General features: G+C 31.5%; 1 protein-coding gene across 1 annotated transcript in view; it reads right to left on the bottom strand.

Moving 5' to 3' along the window:
- Window positions 1-3,945: 3,945 nt before the first annotated feature.
- LOC142331743 (neuropeptide SIFamide receptor-like) overlaps window positions 3,946-27,526 on the bottom strand; it is a 162,356-nt gene continuing 138,775 nt past the window's right edge. The window contains exons 2-3 of the mRNA XM_075377799.1: window positions 10,843-11,096; window positions 3,946-4,704 (exon numbers count right to left, since the gene is read on the bottom strand). Of these exons, the coding sequence (XP_075233914.1) occupies window positions 3,946-4,704; window positions 10,843-11,096 (1,013 nt within the window). The remainder of the gene's footprint in view (window positions 4,705-10,842; window positions 11,097-27,526) is intronic.

Below are 27,526 nucleotides of genomic sequence, written 5' to 3'. Positions count from 1 at the left end.
AATGCTCTGTGTCACACTGTCATTTCCATCAGGGAATTTTTGACCTCAAAACGCATTCCTACGGTTCTTCAACCCCCCTATTCACCTGAATTGAGTCATTGTAACTTTTTTCTTTTCCCGAAATTGAAACGTGTCTTAAAATGACGTCATTTTGGAACTCTGGAAACGTTCAAAAGACTGTGACCGACCAAGTTGAAGCCCTACCAGTTGAAGCCTTCCAGCGCTGCTACCAAGAGTGGGAACAACGACACCGCCGGTATAAAGATGCCCAAGGGAACTACGTTGAAGGGGATAATATTGTTTAAAAAAAATAAAATCTTTGGTAAGTAAAAAGTCAGTCTCATTAATTTTCTCACACACCTCGTATGTTCTGAAAGATTTTTACATTCTTTGTGAAACATTCTGTTAACAATTATATATTTTCTTTATTTTATTAATAATAAGAATCGTAATAAGTATAAAAAAGAAGAACAATAATTAATGATAATCATTTATTAAAATAAAATAGACAATTTTGGTACAATAAGATAACTGATGATTTTATTTCTAGAAAATAGTACTAGTATATACAATTGGAAATAAATGACAGTGCTGGGATAGCTACAACTCTACGATTCCATTACAGTATTTACATTATATTTACTAGGAGAGATAAAGTTATAAAAGCTATATTACATATCTTATAATATTATAGAAAACAATTTAATATTGTTTTACAAATAATCATAATTACATATACAACGTGTTCCACGAAAAGGTGTACGCTTTTTATTTGGTATCACTGACCCATTCCTCCAGCGATTCTAATGAAATTTTACAGAACTTTTAACGAAATTTCTAAAAATTTTCTGTGAAAATTTCAACCTTCTAGCATTTATAGAAACAAAATAGCAGTTTTCAATTAAAAACATCAATTTCAGATAAACTACATTTTTTATTCATTACAAAGTAACTGGTAAAAATAATTAAAATCAGATAATGTATTATTAAACAGCTCTTCAAATTCGATAAACAAGTTAATAATTAATTATAACCATGATTGATTAACTGTTTTTAATTATTCTAATTCTAATTATCATTTGTTTTTAATCATTTTTAACAACTATTTTGTAATGATTAAAATATGTGGTTTACGTTAAATTAATGTTTTTATTAAAAGCCGCCATTTTGTTTCTATAAATCATAAAAGGTTGAAATTTTCACAGAACATTTTTAAAACCTTCGTTAAAAGTTCTGTAAAATGTCAATAAAATGTCTGTGAGTAAAAAAAAAAATAAATAAATAAATAAATAAAAAATGGGAGTTAAATGGGAGAGTGATGCTAAATCAAAAGTCTATACCTCTTCGTCGGACACACGGTATAAATATATATATATATACATATATTATAAAATCTAAATAAATATTTCACTTCATATAGTTATACCATATTTTATTTCAGAGTGTTATACCATATTTTAAGTAGTTATTGTAACAAATGTTTACAAATTTACGTATATATTACAAAATAATATTATACATAATTTTTTTAAACGAAAAATCTTCATTCCACAAGGTACTGATTTACACAGCCAAAATTTTCTTCGTTTTTATTCTTCATCTTTTACTTTTGCTTTTACATCTTGATTTTGGTTAGTGAATTCAGAAGTAAAAAATTGAAATAATTACATTATAAAGAACATATAAAATAGAAAAAATAAATGTAAATGAAAAAGAAAACAAATTTTACAAATTTATATATGCTTATATACTTTTTCCTTAAAATAACAATAGTCAAACAAATAATAATTAATACGTATAAAAGAATGATACAGCTTATGTTTATTTAAACGAATTATATTAGCCGGGTTATTTCAAAAAATTTTGTTGTATACAAAAAAACACAAATAAAAACTATCCATTAAATAAAACAATAATTTTTTACAATTTTTTGAATAAGTTTATGAAACATATATTTCAAACAAGATTTTAAAGGCATATAGAAGCTAAAAATCTTATAAGTAAGGTAAATTAAAATGTATTTTTCCTTTACCATTAGTTTTTGAATATTTTATAACTTAATATCTTATAACGATAGAGTTTAAGTATATCTCTTGTTTTTTCCATATAATAAAACAAAAAAAAAAAAAATACCATAAATATTAAAAAGAAAAGCAAAATGAATTTCTAGTTTTATCGTGTACCGATTAAATGATTTCCTTTACATGGCTTACGCATACGTTTTAAAATCACCTCATTTAAAACGTAAATTTTAAAATAATATTTTAAACTGTTGTAAATTTGACGTATAATTAAAATTAAATTATATTGTACAGTATTTAATAAATACTGTAAAAATTTAAAGAAATAAATAAGAATAATTATGTAATATCAAACGATTTCTGTTTTATAATTTAACTGAAAATAAATAAAAAAGTATTTTTTTAAATGTTTTTATCGATTATTTCTGTAATGATCAGTATAATACATAATTAATATAATATGTAAATAATAATATAATTTGCTGGAAGGCTTTTTCTTTGAAATAAATATATTTTAATTAAATTTTTCCCTTCGCTTTTATATGTTATTGATTTTAATATGTGAAATTAAAATTACAATATAACTCTATATATATATATATATATATATATAACTAATTCGTTTACACTTGTATAATCAGATTACTAAGTAATAACACGTTAATCGCTTAGGAAAATTATTTTCATAAACTAAATTAGAATCAAAATTATGTTGTAAAATTAAAAATCGAATGTACGGAAAATTTTTATCTAAACCCATCACACTAATAAAATGAATTGTAGTTAAAAATTAAAGAAACTTTGTTGCGATTGGAAGTGACGACGTTGACTGGATGACAGGTAGTAAAACCTGTATTATTGGATAGCTTTGTCGATACTGATTGGAGGAGCAATAATCAAGGTCATCGCAAGTAAGTGGATCGGGAAATATTTATATTTCTTACTAGTTCAATCATCACTAATTTTCTCATGTTTAATAAAGATACTTAAACAAATGGTTCACATATATCTACGAAGATCTTTAATAGATATAGGAATTAATTATTTTTATAAACAATTACTAAGGAGTAAAATACCTAATGTGCTTAATGCTCGATAGCATTTTATTTATTTTAAGAAAAATAATAAGTAGATAAATTAAAAAAAAAAAAACTTAATTTACGGGTAATATTTTTTCGAATTTTGGCTAGGAGTTTTAGATTTTAATAGTAAGAGTTAAAATAATTCATTTAAAATAAACAAGTCTTTTTCACATATTATTTTTAAATACCATATTTTTGCTTGCAGGAGCTCAATTTAAAAGTTATTCTTAACTTTTTTTTTAACATAAAAAAATAAATTGATGGGTTTTGAACGGTTTCTGTAAACCTGTAATAATTAGTTTCCTGAAACAAGAGGAATAAATTGGCCTTGACGTAACGTCACATTCCATTTATAATTACTGCTACCTTGCTTCAACTCACCGTTTAAATAAAATTAATGAGGTATTCACTGTTAACCTACAAGTTCTTTTTAATCGAATATATCTTGTATACACTGTAATATCCAAAATTTATTGGCAACTTTAACCGGAATAGCAGAGAGTAGTAGACACATATTCGTTCTCTAAATTCTTATTAAATGAGGTACAGTAAACAGTAATAATGTAATTGATTCTCGAATAAATAGTTCTAATAAAATTTTACTATTCAAAATCAAATTATGTCAACGACGAGAATCTTTTTCATTTTATTTTTAATAACGCCTTCATTGGCATTATTCTTACCGTTTTTTTTCTTAAATCGTTCCGCTTTTTCTTACTCAAAGGGGCTTTCCGCCAAAAATGTTTTCTTTCTTAAATCTGACAACATATTATTTGTTGTCGTAAATATTATTTGCTCATTTGTTCCAACAGTTTTTAAACTTCTTAGAACAATCCAATTTTTCATACAAAAGTTGCATTTGAATGCAGTGCCATGTCGCTAGCTGCCATACCGTTCATGTGCGTATTAGTAAAATACGGACCGTCTGTACTATTATTATTAATACGATTTAAATTTTTCAACGATAACGTTCTTGTTTTAACTAAATTACTTTCAGAACCGCCGACTCTAGCCGGTTTTAAACCTGTACCTGATGTTATAGTCATTCTTGTCAACGAACGTCTTACCGGACCGATATTACTGTTACATAAAATCATTTCTTTACTGCTTAAATTCCTACCGTCAAAACTAGAATCGTATCTTAAAGGTTTACAACAAGATTTACTCGATAAAATCGCTTTAAAACCCACACGAAATTTTTTATTAAAAAACGCATAAAGTACAGGATTTATACAAGAATTAGAAGAACCGAGCCATTGCGCTAACGGTAATAGAAAATATATTAAAGTTTCTTCAAAGCCTGGTGATAAATCACCGCCTAATTTAATTCTTGTGAATATAATATATAATGGAAGCCAAGAACAAGCGAATAATATTATAACTAATAATAACATTTTGATTACTTTAACTTTAGAACGATGTACGATTAATTCTTGATACATCTGTACTTCCCCTGGAAGTTTACGGCAACAAACTCTTCTCCAAATTAAAAAATAACATACCGATATCAATGACAACGGTAATAAATAACACATAACTAAATTTGCAACGACAAAATAAATATTTCCATTATCTGGTGTTGGCCACGATTCCAGACACGTCTGAAAAAAAAGAAAAATTTTAATTATTATTAAATAATTAAATAAAATTAAATAAATAATTATTATTATTTTTATTTTAATGTTTTTTTTTTATCCTGTGATTCTTTTTTTAAAATTTCATTTTTATTTTGAGTTTCTTTACATATTTTTAATTTAACAGTGTCCTGTGAATTTTCGTCATAAATGGAAGGCATTTTTATGCTGACGTGGTACTTCATTTTACTAAGAGATGACTATTTTCTGTGTTCCTCAAAAAAAAATTCAGGTAAATGTTAATTTCGTTTTACAATTGAATTTCTTTGTTTTGATTTTAAAAGTTTTCCATGTTAATTATTATAGTAATTTAATGTTTTTTTTTCGGATTGTTTCTTTTAATTTTTCCCATTAGAATAAAATAAGATCTTTTTGATGAATTTTGTAATACTTATGCTTCCTTTTGGGACTTAGGTATCCTTTCTGTCTTTGGGATAAGTATGATCATAAGAAGAGGTAGTCCGAAATAATAATAATTATTATTATATTCTTTTTGAGATGACGGGTATCTACTACTTTACTCATTTAGGCTTACGAGAATGAAAATTTATAGCATGTGTAATATGTCATCCTGATGGGGATTCGAACCCAGGACCTCCGGATTATTATTATTATTACTATTATTATGAAAAAATATTTTTATTTTTATTACTTACGAGTATTTCGTTTATTTCTTAATGATAATTATTGCTTTATTATTATTATTATTATTAGTAGTAGTAGTAGTAGTAGTAGTAGTAGTAGTAGTAGTAGCAGTAGTAGTAACAAAAATTAAAATATTTTCTCAATGATTTAAATACTTAAATAGTAACCATACGATATTACTTGAAGATTTGTATAAGAAATACAAGGAGACAAACACAGACTGATGTACTAAAAAATATGAACTAACAGAAAGAGGAAGAAATATGGTGGTACTTTATTTTGAAAAGAATTACCTTTAAATTTAAATTTAAAGAAAAAAAATTATTATTATTTTTAAAGCGAAATAGGAAAACAATGATTTAAAAAAACTATTATATACAATAAGACTATGCATTATATAAAGAACTACTTAAAGGCTGTGGGTATTTATTTGCAATGAATACTTATCCATATTCATTGAAATTTTTGAGCTTCTACGGAATAGAGGGATTTTTAGAGGGTTGTAAGGCATGAAGGAGTAAAAAATGTACTTTTTTTGGAAATACCTAGAAATATATCCATTTTAGAAAAAATATATATTAAAGGTACATATATCCCTATTGTTTAGGTTTCTATTTTACTCAAGGATATTTCTATTTTACAAGGATAAAACTGAGTTGTAACCTATTTTTCTAATTTTTTTACATTTTCTGACCCTTCCTTTGGGGAAAAATGATAGAATGCAAATAAAAAAATTTTTTAAATATACACAGGATCTATTTCCCAAAAATTATATTTTCTTTGTTTCACGTACAGTCAAACTTGACGGGCAATTAAGGACAATACTCATAATATATATGAAGTTAATAACTACATAGAATTATATTATAAGAAATAGATCGTTTCAGGTATTCGGCAACCTGATTGAATCACAAACGAACTATTTTCAAGAATAATAATCATTCTAGCAGAAAAATTACAAAAGAAGTAGTTTCTCATTCTTCTTCAGCGTCGAATGTACGGTTTAATATCTCTTCTTAATATCTCTTCTTTAATAATACTTCTAACCCACCAAATTTCTGATGATATGCAACCCTACCACTAAGTGTATATTTATTAAGTTATTTTCAAAAAAGTAAGTCTGAGTAGTCCCTTTTTTTACCTCAGATGTTTTTCAGTAATAATAAAGAGCGAGATCGTTAACGTAAAAGAAAAAATTAATGTGCCACTTTGTCATAAAATAATGCGTTATACACACTCCTAAAACTCTGAATGAAAATAACTAGGTTCCCGGTTATGGTGACTTATTCATAAAAAAAAAATTGCTTGAACATTGTTTTAATATTTACGTCTTTTCAGTACTTATTTTAACTTTCGTTTCATAATTCAATACTTACGAAGGAAATCTTTCGGTTTTCATGTCATAACAATGTTATTTCAACTTTTCTTGACATTTCCTAATTATTTCTGTAATTTTCTACATAATAATATGAAAAAAGGGTTTTCTTTTTAGTTTTCTTGTTTCAACTCATTAATTCCAAGATTAAATATTCAATACTTTCTTTTAATATTGCATAAATTTATTCATATTTGCTTTTCATTCTTGTTTTCTTAATGCGGTTTTTCTTACTACTATCTTTAACAGACTAATTTTATATTTTCGTATGATACATCATTTATCCTTAATTCCTATTTTAAAATTATATAATTACATTGATTTAATAAAATAATATTTAATTATTTTACATGTTAACTTTGTAAGTAAACTTTCCTCATAACGTTTAAAATAAGAAACATTTCCGTCACATGTATTCAGATTAATTTTTAATTGCAATTTATAAAAAGTTGACCCTATCATTCGCCAATTCGTTGCTGAAAAACAAAAATAATTATGCATTTCCGAAGTCATAATGGTTAATAAATATTTACAATTTTTAAACAGTTATAACAGAATACAATAAGAGCTTATTTTAAAATATTTGAAAACAATTAATGAAATAATTCGCTAAAATAAAAAAACAATAATAAAAATAAATTAAAAATAAATTCTTTTATTATGGTTTTTTTTAATATAATTTTTTAAATTTATTATTTTCCTTTTTTACCCACAAAAATTACTATTACAACATTTGTACTTCAGAAGATTAGAAAAATAATATGGATTATGAGATTTAAGTTTATATTGAGAGATTTGTATAAAATGAACTATTCTGAATTCTACTGTTATAAATTGTTGTTTATTGGTAGATAATGAACACATTAACTTTTAACAATATTTAAACATATTTTTAAATTTAAGTTCTCTTTTATTTTCTGTTTAGCCTCCGGAACCACCGTAAGGTATTACTTCAGAGGATGAATGAGGATGATATGTATGAATGCAAATAAAATATAGTCTTGTACAGTTTCAATTCGACCATTCCTAAGACGTGTGGTTAATTGAAACCCAACCACAAAAGAGAGCCAAAGAGAGACTGGCGAGGACGCACAGGTGTGTGCTCCTAGGTGTTGTGTCCGCATACAGGACAGTGTCCTATGCCGCCCTGTGCGTGTTATCGGGTACACCTCCTATTGACCTAATCGCAAAAAGAGGGTGGAGAGGGCACAAGGCAAGCCAGAACAAGAGGTCAGAGATGCTGTTTATAATATCTGGCAGGAAAGATGGTCGCAGGAAGCTGTGGGTCGATGGACGAGAGCCCTCATCCCCAACATCAAGCCGTGGTTGTCGAGAAGATTTGGTGAGGTTGATCATCACCTATCGCAGTTTTTTACAGGACATGGTTCCTTCAATAACTACCTGCACAAAATAGGCAAGAGAGAAGAGCCAATTTGCAACTACTGCAACGAGATAGATGATGCTGAGCACACCTTTTTTGAGTGCAATATGTGGGACACACTTAGACATAGTAAGGCACTCACAGGTATAACTCCAGAGACAACAATAGACTACATGCTAAGAAGCGAGTCAAACTGGAATAACTTTGCTAGTTTTGTTAGACAAGTTGTTGTACAGAAATACTCCGATGAGAGAAGACAAGGTGTTGGCTAGAATAGGACTGGGTGGACAGCCTTGCTGGTGAGGTCCAGCATGTTGCGGTGTGTTGGCACCGACGAGCCACCAAGGACTCCACGGGTAACAGTCAGGTAACAGCACACTGAACACTGAAGCGGCGAACTGGGTCTGGCGTGGTGTCCAAAAGGGCAATATTAATAAAGAACTCTCAAAAAGAGCTAACCGGTAGGCCGACCTGCCATGCCGGTATATAGCCGGTAGGTGGGGAGGCCTATTTGAGTTTAAAGACACTCCCCTGGGCGGCGTAATACCAAGTCGGTCTGGCCCAGGGGAGGTGAGAGAAAAAAAAAACCACCAAAGCATTCACGATCTAGTATTCAAATCCGTATAAAAGTAACTGCTTTTACTAGGATCTGAACCTTAGAACTCTTGTCTTTAAAATCAGCTAATTTGGCGCGTTCACCACTAGACCAACCCGGTGGGTTAAATTTAAATTATAATAGGTTAATTGAAATATATTATTTCCCTTAGCGTATTCATATTTTAATTGTTGACCTGCTACATTTTCATTTGTTGGTTTATATATTGTGTAATTTTGTTTTAAGTTTACGAAACTTAAATTTGTTACTATTGATTTACGATACGAACATGTATATGACTACTTGAAAATCTGAACTTATTTTCCCTTATGTGATCTGTAATTAGATTTTTGTTTATTGCATTTATAAGCTTTTAAACGTTCCTGAAAGCTTTTATAAAGTTTCTATTTGTCAGTCTATATGGAATATTTTTACAATTTTTCCCGTCTGTATCATATTTTATAAAAATTTGCTCTTATAATAAATATTCTTCTTATTATTATTTCGTTAGTTTCTGTTTTTATTTATTAGTTTCAGTTTTGTTTTTTGAAAAATTTATACGTACAAAATTATAATTCAAATCAATATAAAAATTATTATTTTTTTAAATTTATTTACTTTATTTTTATATTTAAATTGAGATTTATAAATTTATTTATGTTCTTTATATTATAACCATTTTCAGTTTCTAAGTAAGTATTTTAATTTAACGATAATTCGATGAAGATAAATTATTGTACGTATCCTCTTAAATAAGGAACGAATGTTCTTAATTTAATTAAGGAAAAAGAAGTCGTAATCACAAAAATTAAAATTTTTACAGAATAGCTCTATTGATAGATTGCAATTTGTTATGTACAGAAAAAGGCATTAAATCCGAGGCGAAATTCAGCTATTCTTACTTTGGCGGCTGTTTAATTAAGCGTATACGTGCATGATTTTACTGTAAATTATTTTTAATTTTTTTTTTTTTTTTGCTTGTTGAATTAATTCACCAAATATGATTTTGAGTGGGAATATGAAAATGGAATTTTGTATTGTATGAAAAATACAACGCTTCATCGAGATTCAAACCCAGATTCACCGAATCAAAGGCCGATTCGCTATCACTTCGCCACGAAGATCGGAAAATATTGCATTTCAGCATTTTCGCCGGTAATACTAATGATTGAAATTATTATTTTTTTAAATCTTTTGTTACAAAACGTTATCGGCCTTAACTTAATATGATTCGAATAATTACAATTAATTTTTACTGACAATTATAATTTACTTTAATATAATAAATTACACTGTATTCTAATAAATGTCACATTTTATTCAGAAAATAAAAGTTAAATTCTAGTCCACAAAAAACGAACTAAACTTCTAAACGAAATCGGATAAATGTAACTAACAGTATAACGGGTGGCGTATAGCTGTGCACATTGCGTGCGAAAGAGATAGATTGTTTAGGACGAGCGGAACAGTTAGATAGTCATTCCTTTACGAAAACATCTCGTATTGCTCCGTACAATTACATAGTATGCAATACATTATCAGAGTTTTTCAGGGTAGTTAATAGCGCAGTAAGCCAGTATGTGCACATTAATACGACGCACGCTCTAGGTCCACTGTACGGTAAACCTGAAATACCAATAAGAACTGGCCGCTGTTAAGGGATTAGTGGGAATTTATTTTTTATCATGATGACTTATAACCTTGAATTTATTATCTAGATAACTTAGCGTTTGTAGGTAATGCGTTACTTCTTATCGCATCTATTGCGTATCTCTTAAGCTTTACAAAAAAAAAAACTTTTTAAGCATATCATATAAGCTAACGTTCCAAGAATAATTTTAATCGGTTAAAGGACGCTAAATTAAGTAGCCACCAAACCAAGGACTTTCTTGGGCCTGTTTTAAATACTCTTCTCCGTATTTATGACGTAACGTTTATCAATAAACTGTATTAAATATTAGGCAACGTTTCACGACTTTTTTTTGTATGACAATTAGTAATAAATATTGGTATTATAAATCCAGCTACCATAATGACAAAAAAAAAAACAACTCCACTGAAATTTTTTAGTTTCTTCAATATAAATAATATTACATCAAAAATACTAACCTGAATGTCACTTCCTTCTTCTAGCGGTTGTAATTGGAAGAATATTGCCCACGGAAGGGTAATTGTAAGAGAAAATATCCATATAAATAATATTATAATCCGGCAAGCTCTTGATGTCATTTGCCATCTCATCGGATAACATATGGCTAAACATCTTTCAACTGATATTGCTACTAATGTATTTATTGAGGCGTTGACGGAAACTCCTTGTAAATATGGTATTGTTTTACAAACCAACCATCCCATCGTCCAAGCTGAAATGAAAAGAAAAAATATATTACGGAAAAATAGCTATTATGTAAAAAAAATCGTTATAATAATATAATAATTTTTAAATCAATAACCAAACATTTTTAATAAAAAAATGTGTTCGGTTCTTTAAAATAAACTACAATGAAATAATCAGCATAAAAATAGGCTTAAATTTTGATGACGCACTTTTAATGGATATGATACACTGATATACATGTCTACATATTCGGCTCACTAAATTAGACAGAGAACTACTTCACTCTTCAGTTTTCCTAGAATTTTTGGTTTGTTTATCTTTAGAATCGCCGTACTATCTTTGAAAATCAACTGCGACATCATTCAATTCGTCTATATCATTTTAAATATTAGCATAAAGCATACAGAGCATTGTAACGTTTTTTTGCGGAATTGGAGCGAGACATCGTTCAATTTCGCTCTTCAATTCGAGACTGGTGTAAGCATGAGTTTTGTAAGCTCCATCGTTAACGTTTACCCATAAGCAAACGTCAGAAAAGGATAAATCAGGAGATCGGGGGAATGGTGAACGCGTCTTCCCAAATCAGCTGATTTGGAAGTCGAGAGTTCCAGCGTTCAAGTCCTAGTAAAGCCAGCTATTTTTACACGGATTTGAATACTAGATCGTGGATACTGGTGTTCTTTGGTGGTTGAGTTTTAATTAACCGCACATCTCAGGAACGGTCGAACTGAGAATGTACAAGACTACACTTCATTTACACTCATATATATCATCCTCATTCATCCTCTGAAGTATTATCTAAACGGTAGTTACCGGAGGCTGAACAGGAAAAAGAAAGAAAGAAAGGAGATCGAGGAGGCCACAACCCCCTTCGAAATAACTTGTCCATGATGACACCGATCCAAGAAAGTCATAGTGTTGTTGACTGTATTAGCCGTAGCATTGTCCTTCTAAAACCACGTGTACTCTAGCGATCTGCAGATATATAGTGTTTACAAATTTTTGCACCAACTGTATGTAACGCTCACTGTTCACTGTGCCGTGAAATACGGGAAATTGCACACCAAACACCCACTTTTTGTCCGTGTAAAGGAGACTGGTGCAGCTGATGTTTGATTTTCCGTACACAAAATCCGTGAATTCTGTGCATTCATGTATCCATCAAGGTGGAACCACGCTTTGTCAGACCGAAACCAATCATCGAGTTTTTATCTATATGAATCACTGACAGAAAGTTACACGTTTTCCGTCCTAACAGAATATGCAGCTTTCATTTCGATCAACTTTTCTGATGTTGGTACTGTTGGTACCACTTTTGGCTGCATCTGCCACATTTCCTGTCTCTTGAAACTTGTCGTACAGCCGCTTGGTGGAGAACATGTTTGGTGTATTCACACCGTACTTTTTCTGCGAAGGCATTCCAGGTCTGGGCACAATTAGCACATTTATGTTTTCGGAGACAATGAATATTTTTTTGCTGCATTGTGTACCCATTTTTTCTCAATTAAACCAGCAATAAAAGAAGAAAACACTTTTCTATAAGGTTGCGTCACATTTCTCTTATTTATACTCTTATTTCCATATCATTACATGTTTTTACTATACGTATACTAATAAAACAAACGAGGCAATAGTTTAATGTTTTATTGATTCTTAGAAAAACGTAAAGAAAAAACAATTAAGTCTTGTTTCCTAACGCGAATATAAAAAGTAACAAATTAATCCATTTTTATAATATTGCACAGTTGACGAGTTCTGTCATTTATGGTAAACAAAACCATATAGCAGTTATAACAGATATAGCAGTTTTTAATAAATTTATCGTTTTGATAACATTAAACTATTGTGACAACCACAATTTATTGTATTTACAAAGCAAACCTGTATTAAATTTTTCTATTATACTATTTATTTAATTATAATCAAGTATTAACTATTGTTCTCTAGAACGGGGTAATGACAAATGGTATTAAAACATTTATAATAACTTTCTTTCCCACTATCACATACTAGTATAATTTTATAAATAAATCTATAAAAAATAAACAAGCAAATCAATTTAACCCGTATTTTATAACAGCAGCCAATATTGTACATAAATAGTACATTCATAAGATCTATAGAAGAATTAAACGGGATAAAAATATGCTTCATTAATCTTTTGATATACGGTGTCGTATTTTAATTTCGCAGTTTCTGTTTTTAGAGGCAGGAAAATGACATTTAGTAACGGTTATAAAGTTTTTAAACCAACCGACTAACAGTGAGAACTGTAACTGTAGAGTTAAAATTAACTCTACATCAGACCAAAAAAAAAGTAATAATAATATGAACAGACAAATTTGAAGTATTTTTTTACGGTACTTAGGTTAGTATCTGTTTCTGAAGCATATTATTTATTAATAACGAGTAGGTGTTAATTTATTTTTATAAATATGACATAGAATAATGAGTTTAATAAATATTCTATATAATAAAAATATTAAAAAGAATCCGTAATAAGTTAGCACAAACTTAATAGGTATAATAAAAAACACGTTAATCATATGATGAAAAATGAAATTTTATAAAGTTAACTTATTAATTAATCAAAAATTATTATTTAAAAAAAAAAATAATAATAAAAATATCGTAATTCATGTTCCGTTACTCGTTTTATTTGTTAGATATTTTGTCTTTTTAAAATATACAACCAGGTAATTCAAAATGGACTTCACAACTTGAAGAAGGATATAAAAATTTATTTACATAACTTGCACATTGGGTTGAGATTTCGTCACACAGCAAACCACATCATGTTTTGACTCACGTAGTTCATTAGTACCGAATTCGGCCACCAGCGCTGTTTACCAGTTTTTCCAAAAATTGATAATTTACTGGTGCGGAACGTGTTCGCTATATCTGTTAATCACAATTTGCAGTCAGCAACTGCAGTTCAACATTATTTTTGTAGAATGTACGGTAGGCAGTCTCCTAATAGTCATATACTCCACAGTTTACTCTTGGCACCAAACCTTCGTTGAGACAGGTTGTTCTATTTAACAACCAAAAATCACCAGGACGCCTACGCGTCCCTGAATTTGCTGTAGGACAACTCGGGGAAACCTCTGCTCGTAGTCCATCTCGACGTGCGTTACGAGAGACTTGCATTACACAAACGATTGTTTGGGGCGTATTACTTGCACTTGAAGCCATACAAACTGACCGTGGTTCAACGCGTTACATATGACGACAAAGTTGCAGTTTTGTTTGGAAATGTTGATAGAATTGCAGACAACAATACGTTTTTAGTAATGATTGATGTAATTTTTAGTAATGAGTCAACGTTTAACATCAGCGGCAAAGTGAAAAACCATAACTGCCAAATATGGGGTAGCGAAAACCTTCATGAAACTTTGCAACACATTCGTAATAGCCCTAACGACAAGGTATTTCTGCCCTAAGCGAACAAAAACTGTACGGCTTATTATTTTTTCAGGAGGCAAACGTAAATGGTATCGTTTATATACATATGCTTCAAAATTTTCTTCTAGCTCCTCGCTTAGACGATGATGACCAAGATGGACGCTTTACTATCAGCAAGACAGAGCACCACTTCACTACCGCCTAGAAGTCCGAGATTTTCTTGCTACTCGATTCCCAGATCGGTGAATTAGTCGTGTAGGTCCAATTTCATGGCCACTTCGCTCCTCAGATTAGATCCCGCTAGATTTTTTGTGGGGTTTTATTAAAGATCAGGTTTATCTATCACCTTTGCCTGTTGATCTTGTTGAAGCTAAGACTTCGAATTAACGCCGCAGCTGCAGAGGCAAAACCCGACTTCAGGTGGATTGTAAGTCGCATTACAAATGAAAGTCATATCGAACCAAAGTAAATGTCGGGTGACAAACTTGATGTGTTTTTCTATGAAATAAGACCTCAACTGAATCTACACGTTATTTCGATAAAATATTATACGCTTTTAAATTTGTGAAGTGCTTTTTGAATCACCCGGGTATTTTTTTCCAATCTCCGGGTACTGCTTTAGAGGATGAGGAGATAAATGACAATTTTTGTAGCGTGTGGAAATGTCATGCCTGACCGGGATTCGAAAACACAGGTTACACCGGGTATAGCTTACACATAATTTCCACTACTTAAAAAGATTAAACATCTTTTAATTTACTTCTTGGATGAATGCAAAGTTTATGTGAATTTCATTCGGTAATTCTAGATTCAAATTTTTGTCAGGTTTGACAATTTGTACATCTGATAAAAAATTAAGTTTTTATCATAAAAAAACTAGTAGGTAAATGCAATTGGAGGTAAGTATTTTAAACGAGGTTCATTCAGTAATTAATGAAATATATAACAGCGGAAAAATTATTAAATAAAATAAACTAAAACTGACATTCAATTTAGCACCACTGACTTAGAAAATATCAACTACTTGAAAAGAATTTCCATTATTATAACCTCTTTTGTTTATTTCAAATACGGTTCCACTTGAAACGTGGACAGTGGAAGAGAAACGTGATTTGGTATTATTTTGTTTTTTAAATATATAAAATTAGCCGAAATCTACTCCCAGTTCAAAACCGCGTGGTAAAAGTACCATGTTTATTTTTGACGATCAAAAGATCATACTTAAGTTGATCAAAACATTTAAATCGGGCAAAACAACTGTCCGGTGGAAGTTTTGAATGGCGTTTTACAAAATAATATTACTGGTCTTATTCACAAGAACAGACAAAAAAAAAAAAATAATTGAGAAATTGCTGAATTTTATAATAAGAGTATAGTCAGTATTCATTCCCTTTATCCTGAATAGCTGAGAAATTGCCAAACGTGTTCAAAGTGGATTCCCCGAGACAGTCAGACTCAAGATCCTAAGAACCCCCGAATTCATATTAGTACGGAACTTAAATAGACGGTTTTTACCAGAAGGTAATGGTTTTTAATTCCCGTAATAACTCATGATAAAAGTTAGATGCATCATTTTGAGCCGGAATCCAAATATCAGAGTTTAGAATTGAAACATGCGAGTTAGCCTATCAGAAAAAATTCCACATATATTCATAAGTCAATAAAGTAATTCTAACATCTTGAAACTCTTAAGGCCCAATTTATTACGATTATTTAAAAAAAAACAACTTATCATTATCAGTAAGTACTATTGTGTTAAGCTAGTAAATAAAGTGAACCCCGCCACCTCAAAATCGATAATTCTTCTGAATGATAACATCCGCTTCTATACCGCTCAAAAGACACTGAAAGCTATTGAAAATTCGGGTCGGGAGGTGTTGGCACATCCACTTTATATTCCTAATCTCACATTATCAGATTTTTTTTAATTTGGTTGTTCTTTTCAAAAACTTTTCCTTGGTACGGACTTCGGCGACAAACAATAGTCAGAAATACATACAAGAATGAATCGGATAACTATGTGAACAATTTTTTACTGCTGGAAGCAAAAAGCTCACAGAAAGATGGTATAAATGTTGGAATATAGCGAAGGATTATGTTAGAAAGTAGCGTTAATTTTTTTTGTCATTAAATAAATAATTTTTATACAGTCATTTATCAATTTAATTATTGCAACGACCCTCCTAATTATCAGAGAAAATAAATAAATAATTCTATTTCATCTGAATATTTTATACTTCTGTAAAGGTAAAAATGGGTCAAAGTAATTTATAACAATCCTTTAGAATTCGCATAACAATACGGGTTGATTTTAAACATATTCTCTTATTATTTATATAAAGAGTGAAATTTACAAATAATCGGATGAATAAAGAAATTCCCGTTGTTTAAAAGGATTAATTTTATTAATAACCGATTGAGATTATAATAGTTTATACATGAATTATAAATGACTATTTTATTATGCATCTAAAACATAAAAGGAACTGCTTTATAAACCTCTCAACCTTTAATAAAGATAAATAAATAAAACAGAAAAAGGTAATACACAATTAAAAACATTTTCCGGGTTTTATTTCTTATTATTTTCATATAACGAATAGATTTATGCAAACCCTATATAAAAATCTATAAATAAACACTCTACAAAGGGAAATACTTACTGTATGTTTACCTTTTGATTAAACATAAGATAATACTTTTACTTAAGTTTGTAATAACTTTTATATTTTGGAGTCTGTAATAACTTTTTATTTCTGTTTAGAAAACATATAATTGTTATTATATTATAATATTAATATTATATTAGTGAGATTTTCTATAGTTATTAGCACTGAATAACTGCAGAAGATCTCTTCAAGTCTTTCACCACTGTATCAACAGCGAACTATCTCCTAATGATCCCAGAAAATAGACGCTAATAGGTTCAATTCAGACATAGCTTTCTGGAGGTATGAGAAGAAAGAAGTGTTAAGCGGCCACGTTGTGCCGTTAAGAAAAACGTAAGAAAAAAATATGTATGATATTTCTATTTTCTCTTCTTATAAGTCTTCGTGCACTCATGGATCGATTATACCTTGGATCTGTTGTATCACCTATAGTTACGTCCCATAGTGACTTCCCATGCTACCTCTTTCTTTTTTGTTTAGCCTCCGGAGGAACCACCGTAAGGTATTACTTCAGAGGATAATATGTATGAAAGTAAATGAAGCGTAGTCTTGTACAGTCTCAAGTCGACCGTTCCTGAGATACGCGGTAACTGAAACCCAACCATCAAAGAACACCGCTATCCACTATATAGTATTCAAATCCGTATAACAGTAACTGCCTTTACTAGTATTTAAACCTTAAAACTCTCGATTTCAAAATCAGCTGATTTGCGATGAGGGGTTAACCAGTAGACCTGCCCGGTTGGCTAAATTTGTGGCTACCATATCAAAATCCCAAGCTACCTGGTAATTATTTCTGTCCGTTTATGGTAGTAAGGGATTCATCTCCTCTTGGCAGAGATGAAGCCAATAAAAAAAAAATTAAAAAAAATATATTAATGTCAGCTAAGTGCCACAACTGCGTCGGCCTCCATGGCGCAAGTGTTAACATCTCGACCTTTCATCCGGAAGCCCCGGGTTTGAATACAAGTCAGGAATGGCATTTTCACATGTTCAAATTGTTATTTCATCTCATCCTACTCTCTTTTTCCTGTTTAGCCTCCGGTAACTACCGTGTAGATAATTCTGTATGAGTGTATGTATGAGTGTAAATGAAGTGTAGTCTTGTACATTCTCAGTTCGACCATTCCTGAGATGTGTGGTTAATTGAAATCTAACCACCAAAGAACACCGGTTTCCACGATCTAGTATTCAAATCCATGTAAAAATATCTGGCTTTACTAGGACTTGAACGCTGTAACTCTCGACTTCCAAATCAGCTGATTTGGGAAGACGCGTTCACCACTAGACCAACCCGGTGGGTTTATTTCATCTCATCCACTGAAGCAATACCTAACGGTGGCTAAAATAAAGTGTCACAATCGTAATATTTGTAGGCATCTTAAATGAAACACAAGTTTTTCTAAACGATGTAAGAAGCATTCTATTCCAGGGTTACTAAAAAAAAAAAAGTATAAAATATTTTCATGTCGCCTTCATCACTGATCTGATTTGTTGAATATACTGTTGCATATTAGTGTATTGATGTAACAAGGTATACTTAAACTCATTAGGCAAGCAAGGAATACAGCTGCCAGTGGGTTCCAAATAAAAAAAAAAAAAACTGCACAAGATATCTGGAATACAGCACGAAGGAAAAAAAATTCAAAATAACTTTTCAAAATTCTATAAACTCTTACGCAAAAACCTAAAAATTGTGGAGTCGTTAGTTTTAATATTATTTATTGTAAAAGAAAATGAAATTTAAATCTTCGTACTACTTGACTTTAAAATGTTTTGAAGTTGTAGAGTCAAACAAGATAATTGCAGAAAGAAGCAATACGTGGAGTTGTTCTTTTATCAACTACGGGCATGAATCAAGTAGCGAGGAAAAAAAACAAGGTAAATTCAAATTACAAGATTCTTTGAAAGAGATGATAAATTTTTCGTGAAATTAATTTCCCTTTAAATCTCATTTAAAGTAAATAGTTGAAATTAATTTTATAACATCATTATTTTATCTTTTACCAGAGTTTTTGCTTTCTATAAAGTGTACTGTATGCTAATCTTTTATGTAAGTATATAGTATTGTAAACATTTATTAAAAATTACGCAACATAATTAAAAAAACAAATTAATTATTTAGTTAAAAAGTAACTTTTATTTTTATTTTTTTTTTTTTAACTGAATTTTTACGGGCATCGACTGCTAAGGTTATTAGCCCTCGTCACATTTTTTTATTAGCTTTTATTGTTATCTATTATATTAAAATCTTGATAACTATTATTCCTGCACATCATTTTAATAGTACGTTTTTACGTGATATTCGATATTTCCAGTAACTTATTCCCAATTTGTAAAGTTTTTTTTTTACATCTGTTTGCAATATTATACTTTATATTTCGTATATTATATAATAAAATAATAATATTATTATAAACTTTTATTTAACTTGCTTTAGTTATAATCAAATCTTGCAACTGCTATATCTTTGGATCTATCGTATGAAAATCGATGAAATTTGGTACACGTATGTAACTTCAATGACAATACAAAACTACGGTGTTAGAATTTGGATATGATCCACCCCCATTAACTACACTACCCCTACGCTAAATTCATGCATGTTGCTGAAAATTTTATTTCTCATCAACCTTTTTGTGTTTTTTTTGTATTTTTTTTTTTTTTAAATTATAAAACTTCCATTTCTATAAATACGTATATGGATATTTAATTATGGTTCTAGTTTTCACTATATTTAATGTTCGGCCTAATGTTAAAAATATAGAATTATGTATTCGTTTACACATAAATTAATTTATTATAGATAAATATTATTTATTTTAATCGAATTTAAAAGTTAGTGCCGATCTCCTTGAGCGAGTGGTAATCTCTGCTTTTTATCCGGAGGTTCCGAGTTCGAAACCCGGTCAGGCGTGATATTTTTTCACGGCTTCAAAAATGCATTTCATTATCATCCGTAGGCAGCTGCCAGACAAAATAAATGAAACGTGGAGGAGTTGACTGCTGTGAATTACAAACATGCAACATATAAGTTCATTACTGCGAGGGGACTGATTATAGATACTTAATTCTGTTCTAAAGAAGTTAAGGAAGTTTTCATTTTTTATTTTATTGTTTAACTTTTAATCTACCGAGTGGGTCTAATGGTAAGATCGTCGTTTTAATTCAGCTGATCTTCGAAAGCAAAGGTTTTGATATTCAAAACCTCTTAAAGAGTGAGTTATATTTATAAGGATTTGATTACTAGAGAGTAAATACCTACTCGCACATTTCAGGAATGTGATTTTCGTTTTACTATTAATCACACACTTCAGGAATCGTCGGCCTAAATCTGTACATAAATACACCTCATTTACATGTCATACAAATCATTCTCATCTCATTGGGCCAAGGGATTGCTTATTATTCAAAAGTTGAATAGACTGTAATGCACATATTAAGAATAGAAAATAATTTTTTTTTAATAATTATAAATAACATGTTGAATCAACAATTAAAATAAAAAAGATAATAAATTTTCCAATAAACAATAAATAATAAACTTAATTAATTTGTTTTTACTATACTGATACATTTTCCAGTTTTTTTCTGGAACTGACCTAAACGTTTAATTTGAAAACTTCCAGCTGAAAGACAGAAATACTCTACCAGGCCATTATGGTGGTATTTGTATAAACTACATATATATATTATAGAATGAGCCAGAAGAACGTAACAATCTTTCAGGCCTACTATCTGCAGAGTCACTTGAAATCATAAGTATATGAACAAAGGTGTAATACAAGGTACATGAGAAGAATAAGTTATTAGAATTCACTGTGAGGTACAACTAATACAAAACAACCCCGTTGAAATTCGGAAAAACCACCAAAAACATTGTTCGTTTTTTTGAGTACTGTATACACAGTGATGAAGGACATTTTCAGCAGTTTATTTAATTGTTATTAAGTTGGTTTTGTAGTTTCTGTTTGTATTTTTTATTTTTCTAAAATACTCAATTCTTTTATTTTACGAAATTGAAAATTTTATTTCATTAATAATTTTTTTTTAGCCTCCGGGACCACCGTTATTATTGCTTCAGAGGATGAGACGAAATGGAAATTTTGCAATTTTTTAGCGGGTGAAAATGCCAAGACTAACCAAGATTCAAACTCCGAATAAAAATCCGAGACGCTAACAGTCGGGCCAAGAGAGGCTGGAATTTCGTTTAATACCTAGTTGAAATCATATTTTGTTTTTTAGTTTTATAGTTCGAAATTCTTTAGCTTGTATTTAGTTTATGTAGATTTTATTCATACCAATTTATTCAGAATGAGATTCTTCACAAGCTTTTTTAAAAAATAAAAAGCTTTTTGAAATATAAAATAATGTGTTTTTAGATTTCAATCTTTGTTTTATAAACCAGATTTTTCGAAAAAATATTTAAAATAAAGTTCTGGGATCTATTTCATATAAAATACTAAATTTACTCTTTAATTTGAGTCTGATGAATTACAATCGGGCTTAATTTTTACGGAAGGATGAAATCTTTTACCAGCTAACGCTATTTAACAAAGCGTTTCCAAACCTCTGATTTCACGAATTTTCTTGTTTATTTTTACCAGTAGAACCTGTCCTCAACGTCTGTGGCGTTCTTCGTAAATCATTGTGTGTGTGTGTGTGTGTGTATATATATATATATATATATATATATAGAATATTTTACGAATTAAGAGAAAAAAAGAATAAAAAAAGTACTATTGTGTTTACATCTAATTAAAAATATATTAAAAATAAAGTTAAAAATACTACAATATCTTAACTACTACATATCATGTTTTTGCTTTTAGTTTAAATAATCACAAGTAATAAATTAATATTTAATAATTTCTTTCTTTGACACACACACACACACACACCAATAAACTTTTAATTTTATTTTACTCTTAAAGTGTTTAAAATACAATAAAAAAGAATCAACAGGAACAAAACAGTATTTCTACCTTTTAAAGATTAATGGAGCAGAAGAAATAAAGTGTTAAACGAACCGTTACTATTTGTTAAAGTTGATTTTAAGTATAAGAAACACAAAAAATTTGTATGAAAATCCATGTGGTTGGAATTTAACTAAATTTTTACACAAGAATGATTTATCTTTTAAAATACTTTCTTTTTAATATCAAAAACAGGAATAAGAAAAGGAATGCAATGATTAAATCTTTCTTTAAAAGAGATAAAAACCTTGTAAATAAATCTGTTCTCGTATAAATTTAATTTAAATATAACAGGTTTTATAAAAACTTATTGATGTATGCGAACAAGTATTTTATACGTTATTTACGTTATATTTATTGAAGTGAATGGAAATAAATCCAAATATGAATGAATATTCTATTCGTTACAAAATATTCGATTATTTTCATTTAACAATTTTTTTTTTTAAGATTAAAACTGTTTTCCTGTGTAGTTTTTCATTAACAGCATTTTTATTTTTATTAAATCAATTTAACAAAGGAAATATCATTTGAAAAATTAAAAAATCATTTGAGATCAATGTTCCACGTAAAAAAATATTGCACGAACAATTTTTGTCTCTAAATGAGTTAAACACCGCTGTCGGAAGGGGTCAAAACGGCCCTTTATGCAGACGACACGGCATATTTCGACGAATCCGCAAATGTGGATTACGCGGTCCGAAGGCTCCAAAGGCAACTGGACTTAGTGGAACCGTGGCTCGATATGTGGAGAATCAGGGTCAACGGTGAAAAATCGGTGGCCGTGATGTTCACATACAAGACACGCAAACCGGCCAGGCAGCTGGAAATCTCTGGGGAGAAAATCCCTTTTGAGAAAACGTTTAAGTACCTGGGGGTGATCTTGGACAGGCGGCTTACCTTCGGTGAACATGTAAATTATGCGACCTGGAGGGCTAAGGCCGCCAGAGCCTCACTATACCCAGTGCTGAACAGTGCCAGCCCGTACCCACTGGCAACTAAGTTACTCATCTTTCGGCTGTACGTACTGCCGATAGTGACATATGCTTACCCGCATGGGGGTCAATGTTGAGCTCCTCGCTTCAAAAGAAGACCGAGGTCGTCCAAAACATTGCGTTGCAGACGATATTTGGAGCTCCGTGGTTCGTCAGGAACGCCACTCTCCGATCCGATGCGAGATTGCAATCCGTGTTCGAGGTGGGGGTGGCGCAGGCGCGCAGATTGTTCGGGAGAGCGGCTGTGTCCGAACACAGTCATCTTCGGGACATCTGCCGAGAGGACCCAACCCCGGCATTTGTAAGGAAGCGGCCTCACGCCGTACTGGATGAACCACCGTGATGGTGCGGTGTGGAGAATCGACAAACTAGACTTAGGGGCCTCCATATCGCATGAGCCACAAACGGAAAAACGCGTTTCCGGGGTCGCGAGTGAATGGTTTTCGCGAGTTATACGGTCTCAGGACATCAAAATACGGTAAGTCGTGGTTAAAACAAAAACGTGGTTCTCCTTTTCTTTTTTTTTTCTTTCCGCGTGAGTTTTGTTTCTCTTGTTTTAGAAACGGAAGAGACGTGGGTGTGGAACGACTCGTCGTGCCGTCTTGGGAAACGGCCTTCCTTCCTTTAATCCTGTCATCCTAAAATAAAAAAATCAAATTTTTTTTTTCGTGTGTGTTCTGTTTCTTTTGTTGCAGATACCCACAGCCACCACAATAAACAAATGGTTTCTTCACTGCGGCCACGCGGTCCCCCCAACCCCTTCCCGGAAACACGTGTGTCTGGAGATTAATATTATGTACAGTAAAGAATTACTGTTTACTTCTGAAAAGGCAATCGCCGCCCCAAAACCGCGATCGCGAATAGGTACCACCAATTTGTAAGTTCCCTATTCCCTTTCCTTTCAAGAAAGAAGAAAGAAGGAACGAGCCCAGCAGCCACCTGCCCAGCAGCCACTGACAGCATGGAAGAAGGAAGAAACCTGCACTTTCCCCCGTTCAGCCCCTCGGGGCCTCGGAAATATTAAGGTTAACGGTATGTAACTTCGGTTACTACCAATTCTCGGAAAGTGCAGGCCAAAGAAGAATGAAGAGGTCATCGGAAGAAGAAGAGGGAGAAGAAGAAGGAAGACCCTCTACTCGTCCCAAAATCACGGACTGGAGTCCGGAAAAGAGCCCAGCAGAGATACGTCCTGAAAGGCAGCCATAACAGAAGTGGAGGAAGAGCTTCTACACAACCCTTCCTTTAAAACTTACATAAAAATTAACACAAATCTGCAATTGCGACTCCTCCGGGGGCGCATTGCTCCCTCCATATAGTTAGTGCCCCATTGTAGCGTATTCCTGCTAGCCTATGAAGCGTTAGCACCGAAAGGACTTCAGTGGACGGTCTGAAGGGGAATTACGTCGGGAGGACAGGTTGCATAAGCCTAGCCTTCCGCGGTCGGCCCATAAAATTGGTTCGATAACGCTGGTTTAACAACGGATTGGAATGCAATTAAATCCGTCCCTAAAACACAAAATACTAAGACAAAACTTGAGAAATTAGACCCGTCATTGAAAATAAACTTTTTAAAAAATAAACACGCCCGATTAGAATCATCCAGCAGCAAGGGACTCTGTCCAGGTTCTGCGATTTGTAGGGAGAAATAAACTCCCGCCAACTTTGCATTCCATTCCATGAGTTAAACAGCATAAAATCATTTACCTATTAATTTTAACTACAAGACTTACCAAAAGCTACAGTAGTAATTCTACCAGCAACAAACTGCTCATATGGCAATTTACGGGAAGAAATCCAAAAATAACTGATAAGATGGTCTCGGTGCATTTGAAAACTAAGTAAGTTTTCAACTAATTCCTGATACTTTACGTTAAACATTATTTAAAGTCAGCAAACAGTTACATAACTTCCCAGTGAAAATTATGGAACTTTGGTTACCTAGAACTTCACATTTGACAGACCGCTACTTAAGAGGAAAAATAGTTGAAACATTAATATATGTAAGTGCAAGCAGAGAATTATGTAAAAAAAAAACATTTTATTCTTGAGTAATTTAAATTTATTACCAACTATCATTTAATAAAATTACCGAAATACATAACCAAAGACGTGTATTAATTTAATGGAATCATCAAACTGAATACAGAAACTATAAAATGGTTTTTGCACCCACATCAATCTCTACCTTGACTGACTGTAGCGAAAATTAAATCGAATCAATACCAAATACAGACATTTTTTTGCCAAATTTTATCTAAATCTGTCTATCTAGTTTGGCGATATGAAGCAATAAACAAACCAACATGCGTACACAGTCATAAGAAATACTTACATGCTTAAATCCGTTCAGAATATTTCAGCGTTATAATTGAAGTTTGTGTGTGTGTTCGCGCGCGCGCAAGCGTGTATGTGCAATTATAAAATGGATATTTATTTATTAATTTTATCCAAAACTAGGTTACAGAACAGAGATATGATGTCAACAATAATCCGCAGAGATGCCAAAGCATGTGTACGCAGTGTTGCGTGTAAGTGTAAATGTACCGTTAAATGTGTAGCCTTGAACAGATTCAGGACGACCATTCCTGATACATGCGGTCAAATGAACTTTAAGCACCAATAACAACACGATCTAGTATCCAAATCCGTATAAATACCTTTACTACGGTTTAAACCTTAGAACTTTCGATTTCGAAATCAGATGACACGATGATGAGTTTATCATTAGACCAACCAGGTTGATCTAAACTAGTTTAGATAAAATATAAAATCGTCTTTTTCAGTTATATCAGGTCAAAAAGTTGATATTATAATAAAAATTAAATATTATTCGTTCGTTGGTACTGGTATACGAGATGTGTGAGAAAAGTAATGAGATTGGTAACACTGCGAGAGATCTGGCAACACTGTGTCTACCGGTCTGAGCTAGACCTTTTTGTTCATCTCTTCTAGATGCTCAGTAGGAGTTTCAACTCCCTTCAGCCAACACATTATTGTTGACATCACCATCAGTGAAGTTGTGTTTTTGTTGTGTGTTACGAAAATGGAGCATCGGAATTTAGAGCGACGTTGTGTAATCAAGTTTTGTGTTAAACTTGGGGAATCCGCGAGTGTGTCCTTTGAAAAGTTGCAAAAGGCCTATCGGGAACATTGGGTATCAAGAGCACAGTTTTTCGTTGGCACAAATCACTTTTGGAAGGCCGAGAACACGTTGAAGATCAACCTTGCTCAGGGAGACGTTCTGACGAAAACGTTGAGCCTGTGAGGGTTCTTGTGAGGTCAGACCATCGTTTAACAATAAGGACAGTTTCACCGTACCTCAAATTTTGACAAACGATTTGGACATGCAAAAGGTTTGTGCGAAATCGGTGCGTTGATCTTCTTGAGAGGATCGACAATGACCAAGAATTCTTCAATCGTGTGATCACAGGTGATGAATTCTGGATATTTGAGTAAGATCCTGAAACAAAGCGGCAAAGCGAAGAGTGGCACACTCCGTCATCTCCTCGACCGAAAAAATGTCGAATCAAAGATCAAAACCGTGCTGATTTGCTTTTTTGACAGTAAGGGTATCGTACATAAAGAATTTGTTCCTCAAGATAAACCGTCAACCAAGTGTTTTACAAAGGTGTCCTTGAAAGGCTCAGGAAAAGAGTGATACGCGTGAGGCCAGACATTGAAGACAAGTGGATGCTTCATCATGACAATGCTCTGTGTCACACTGTCAATTCCATCAGGGAATGTTTGACCTCAAAACGCATTCCTACGGTTCCTCAATCCCCCTATTCACCTGCTTTGAGTCCTTGTGACTTTTTCCTTTTCCCGAAATTGAAACATATCTTAAAAGGACGTCATTTTCGAACTCTGGAGAATATTCAAAAGACTGTGACCGACAAATTAAAAGCCCTACCAGTTGAAGCCTTCCAGCGCTGCTACCAGGAGTGGGAACAACGATTCCACCGGTGTATAGTTGCCCAAGGGAACTACTTTGAAGGGGATAATATTGTTGTTTGAAAAAATAAAAACTTTGGTAAGTAAAAAGTCAGTCTCATTACTTTTCTCACACACCTCGTATAATTAAATCAAATGAATGTCCAGCTATACTTTTTTTAAGTCTGTAGACAAACCTGTTCAATTAAAACTCGTTCGTCACTGTGACTTTACAATATACTTTGCTAAATTGTAAAACTCTAAAAATCAGGTATTTTTATGAAAGATTTTTTGTGTGAGCATGGTTGATTAGAATTTACATGTATTGTGGTGATATTCATTGTGGGTATTCTATAACCAGTTGTTTTTATATAGTTATTTTTTTTATTTCAGTCTGAATATCTAAAAAATGTATTTTTCTGATCTCTTCAATTTAATATGTTTATTTTAAATTATCATAATAACTATTGAGTTAATTCA

This window comes from Lycorma delicatula, chromosome 10, assembly GCF_047948215.1.
Source record: "Lycorma delicatula isolate Av1 chromosome 10, ASM4794821v1, whole genome shotgun sequence".
Taxonomy (NCBI): Eukaryota; Metazoa; Arthropoda; class Insecta; order Hemiptera; family Fulgoridae; genus Lycorma; species Lycorma delicatula.
This window is presented reverse-complemented; position numbering and strand designations above follow the sequence as displayed.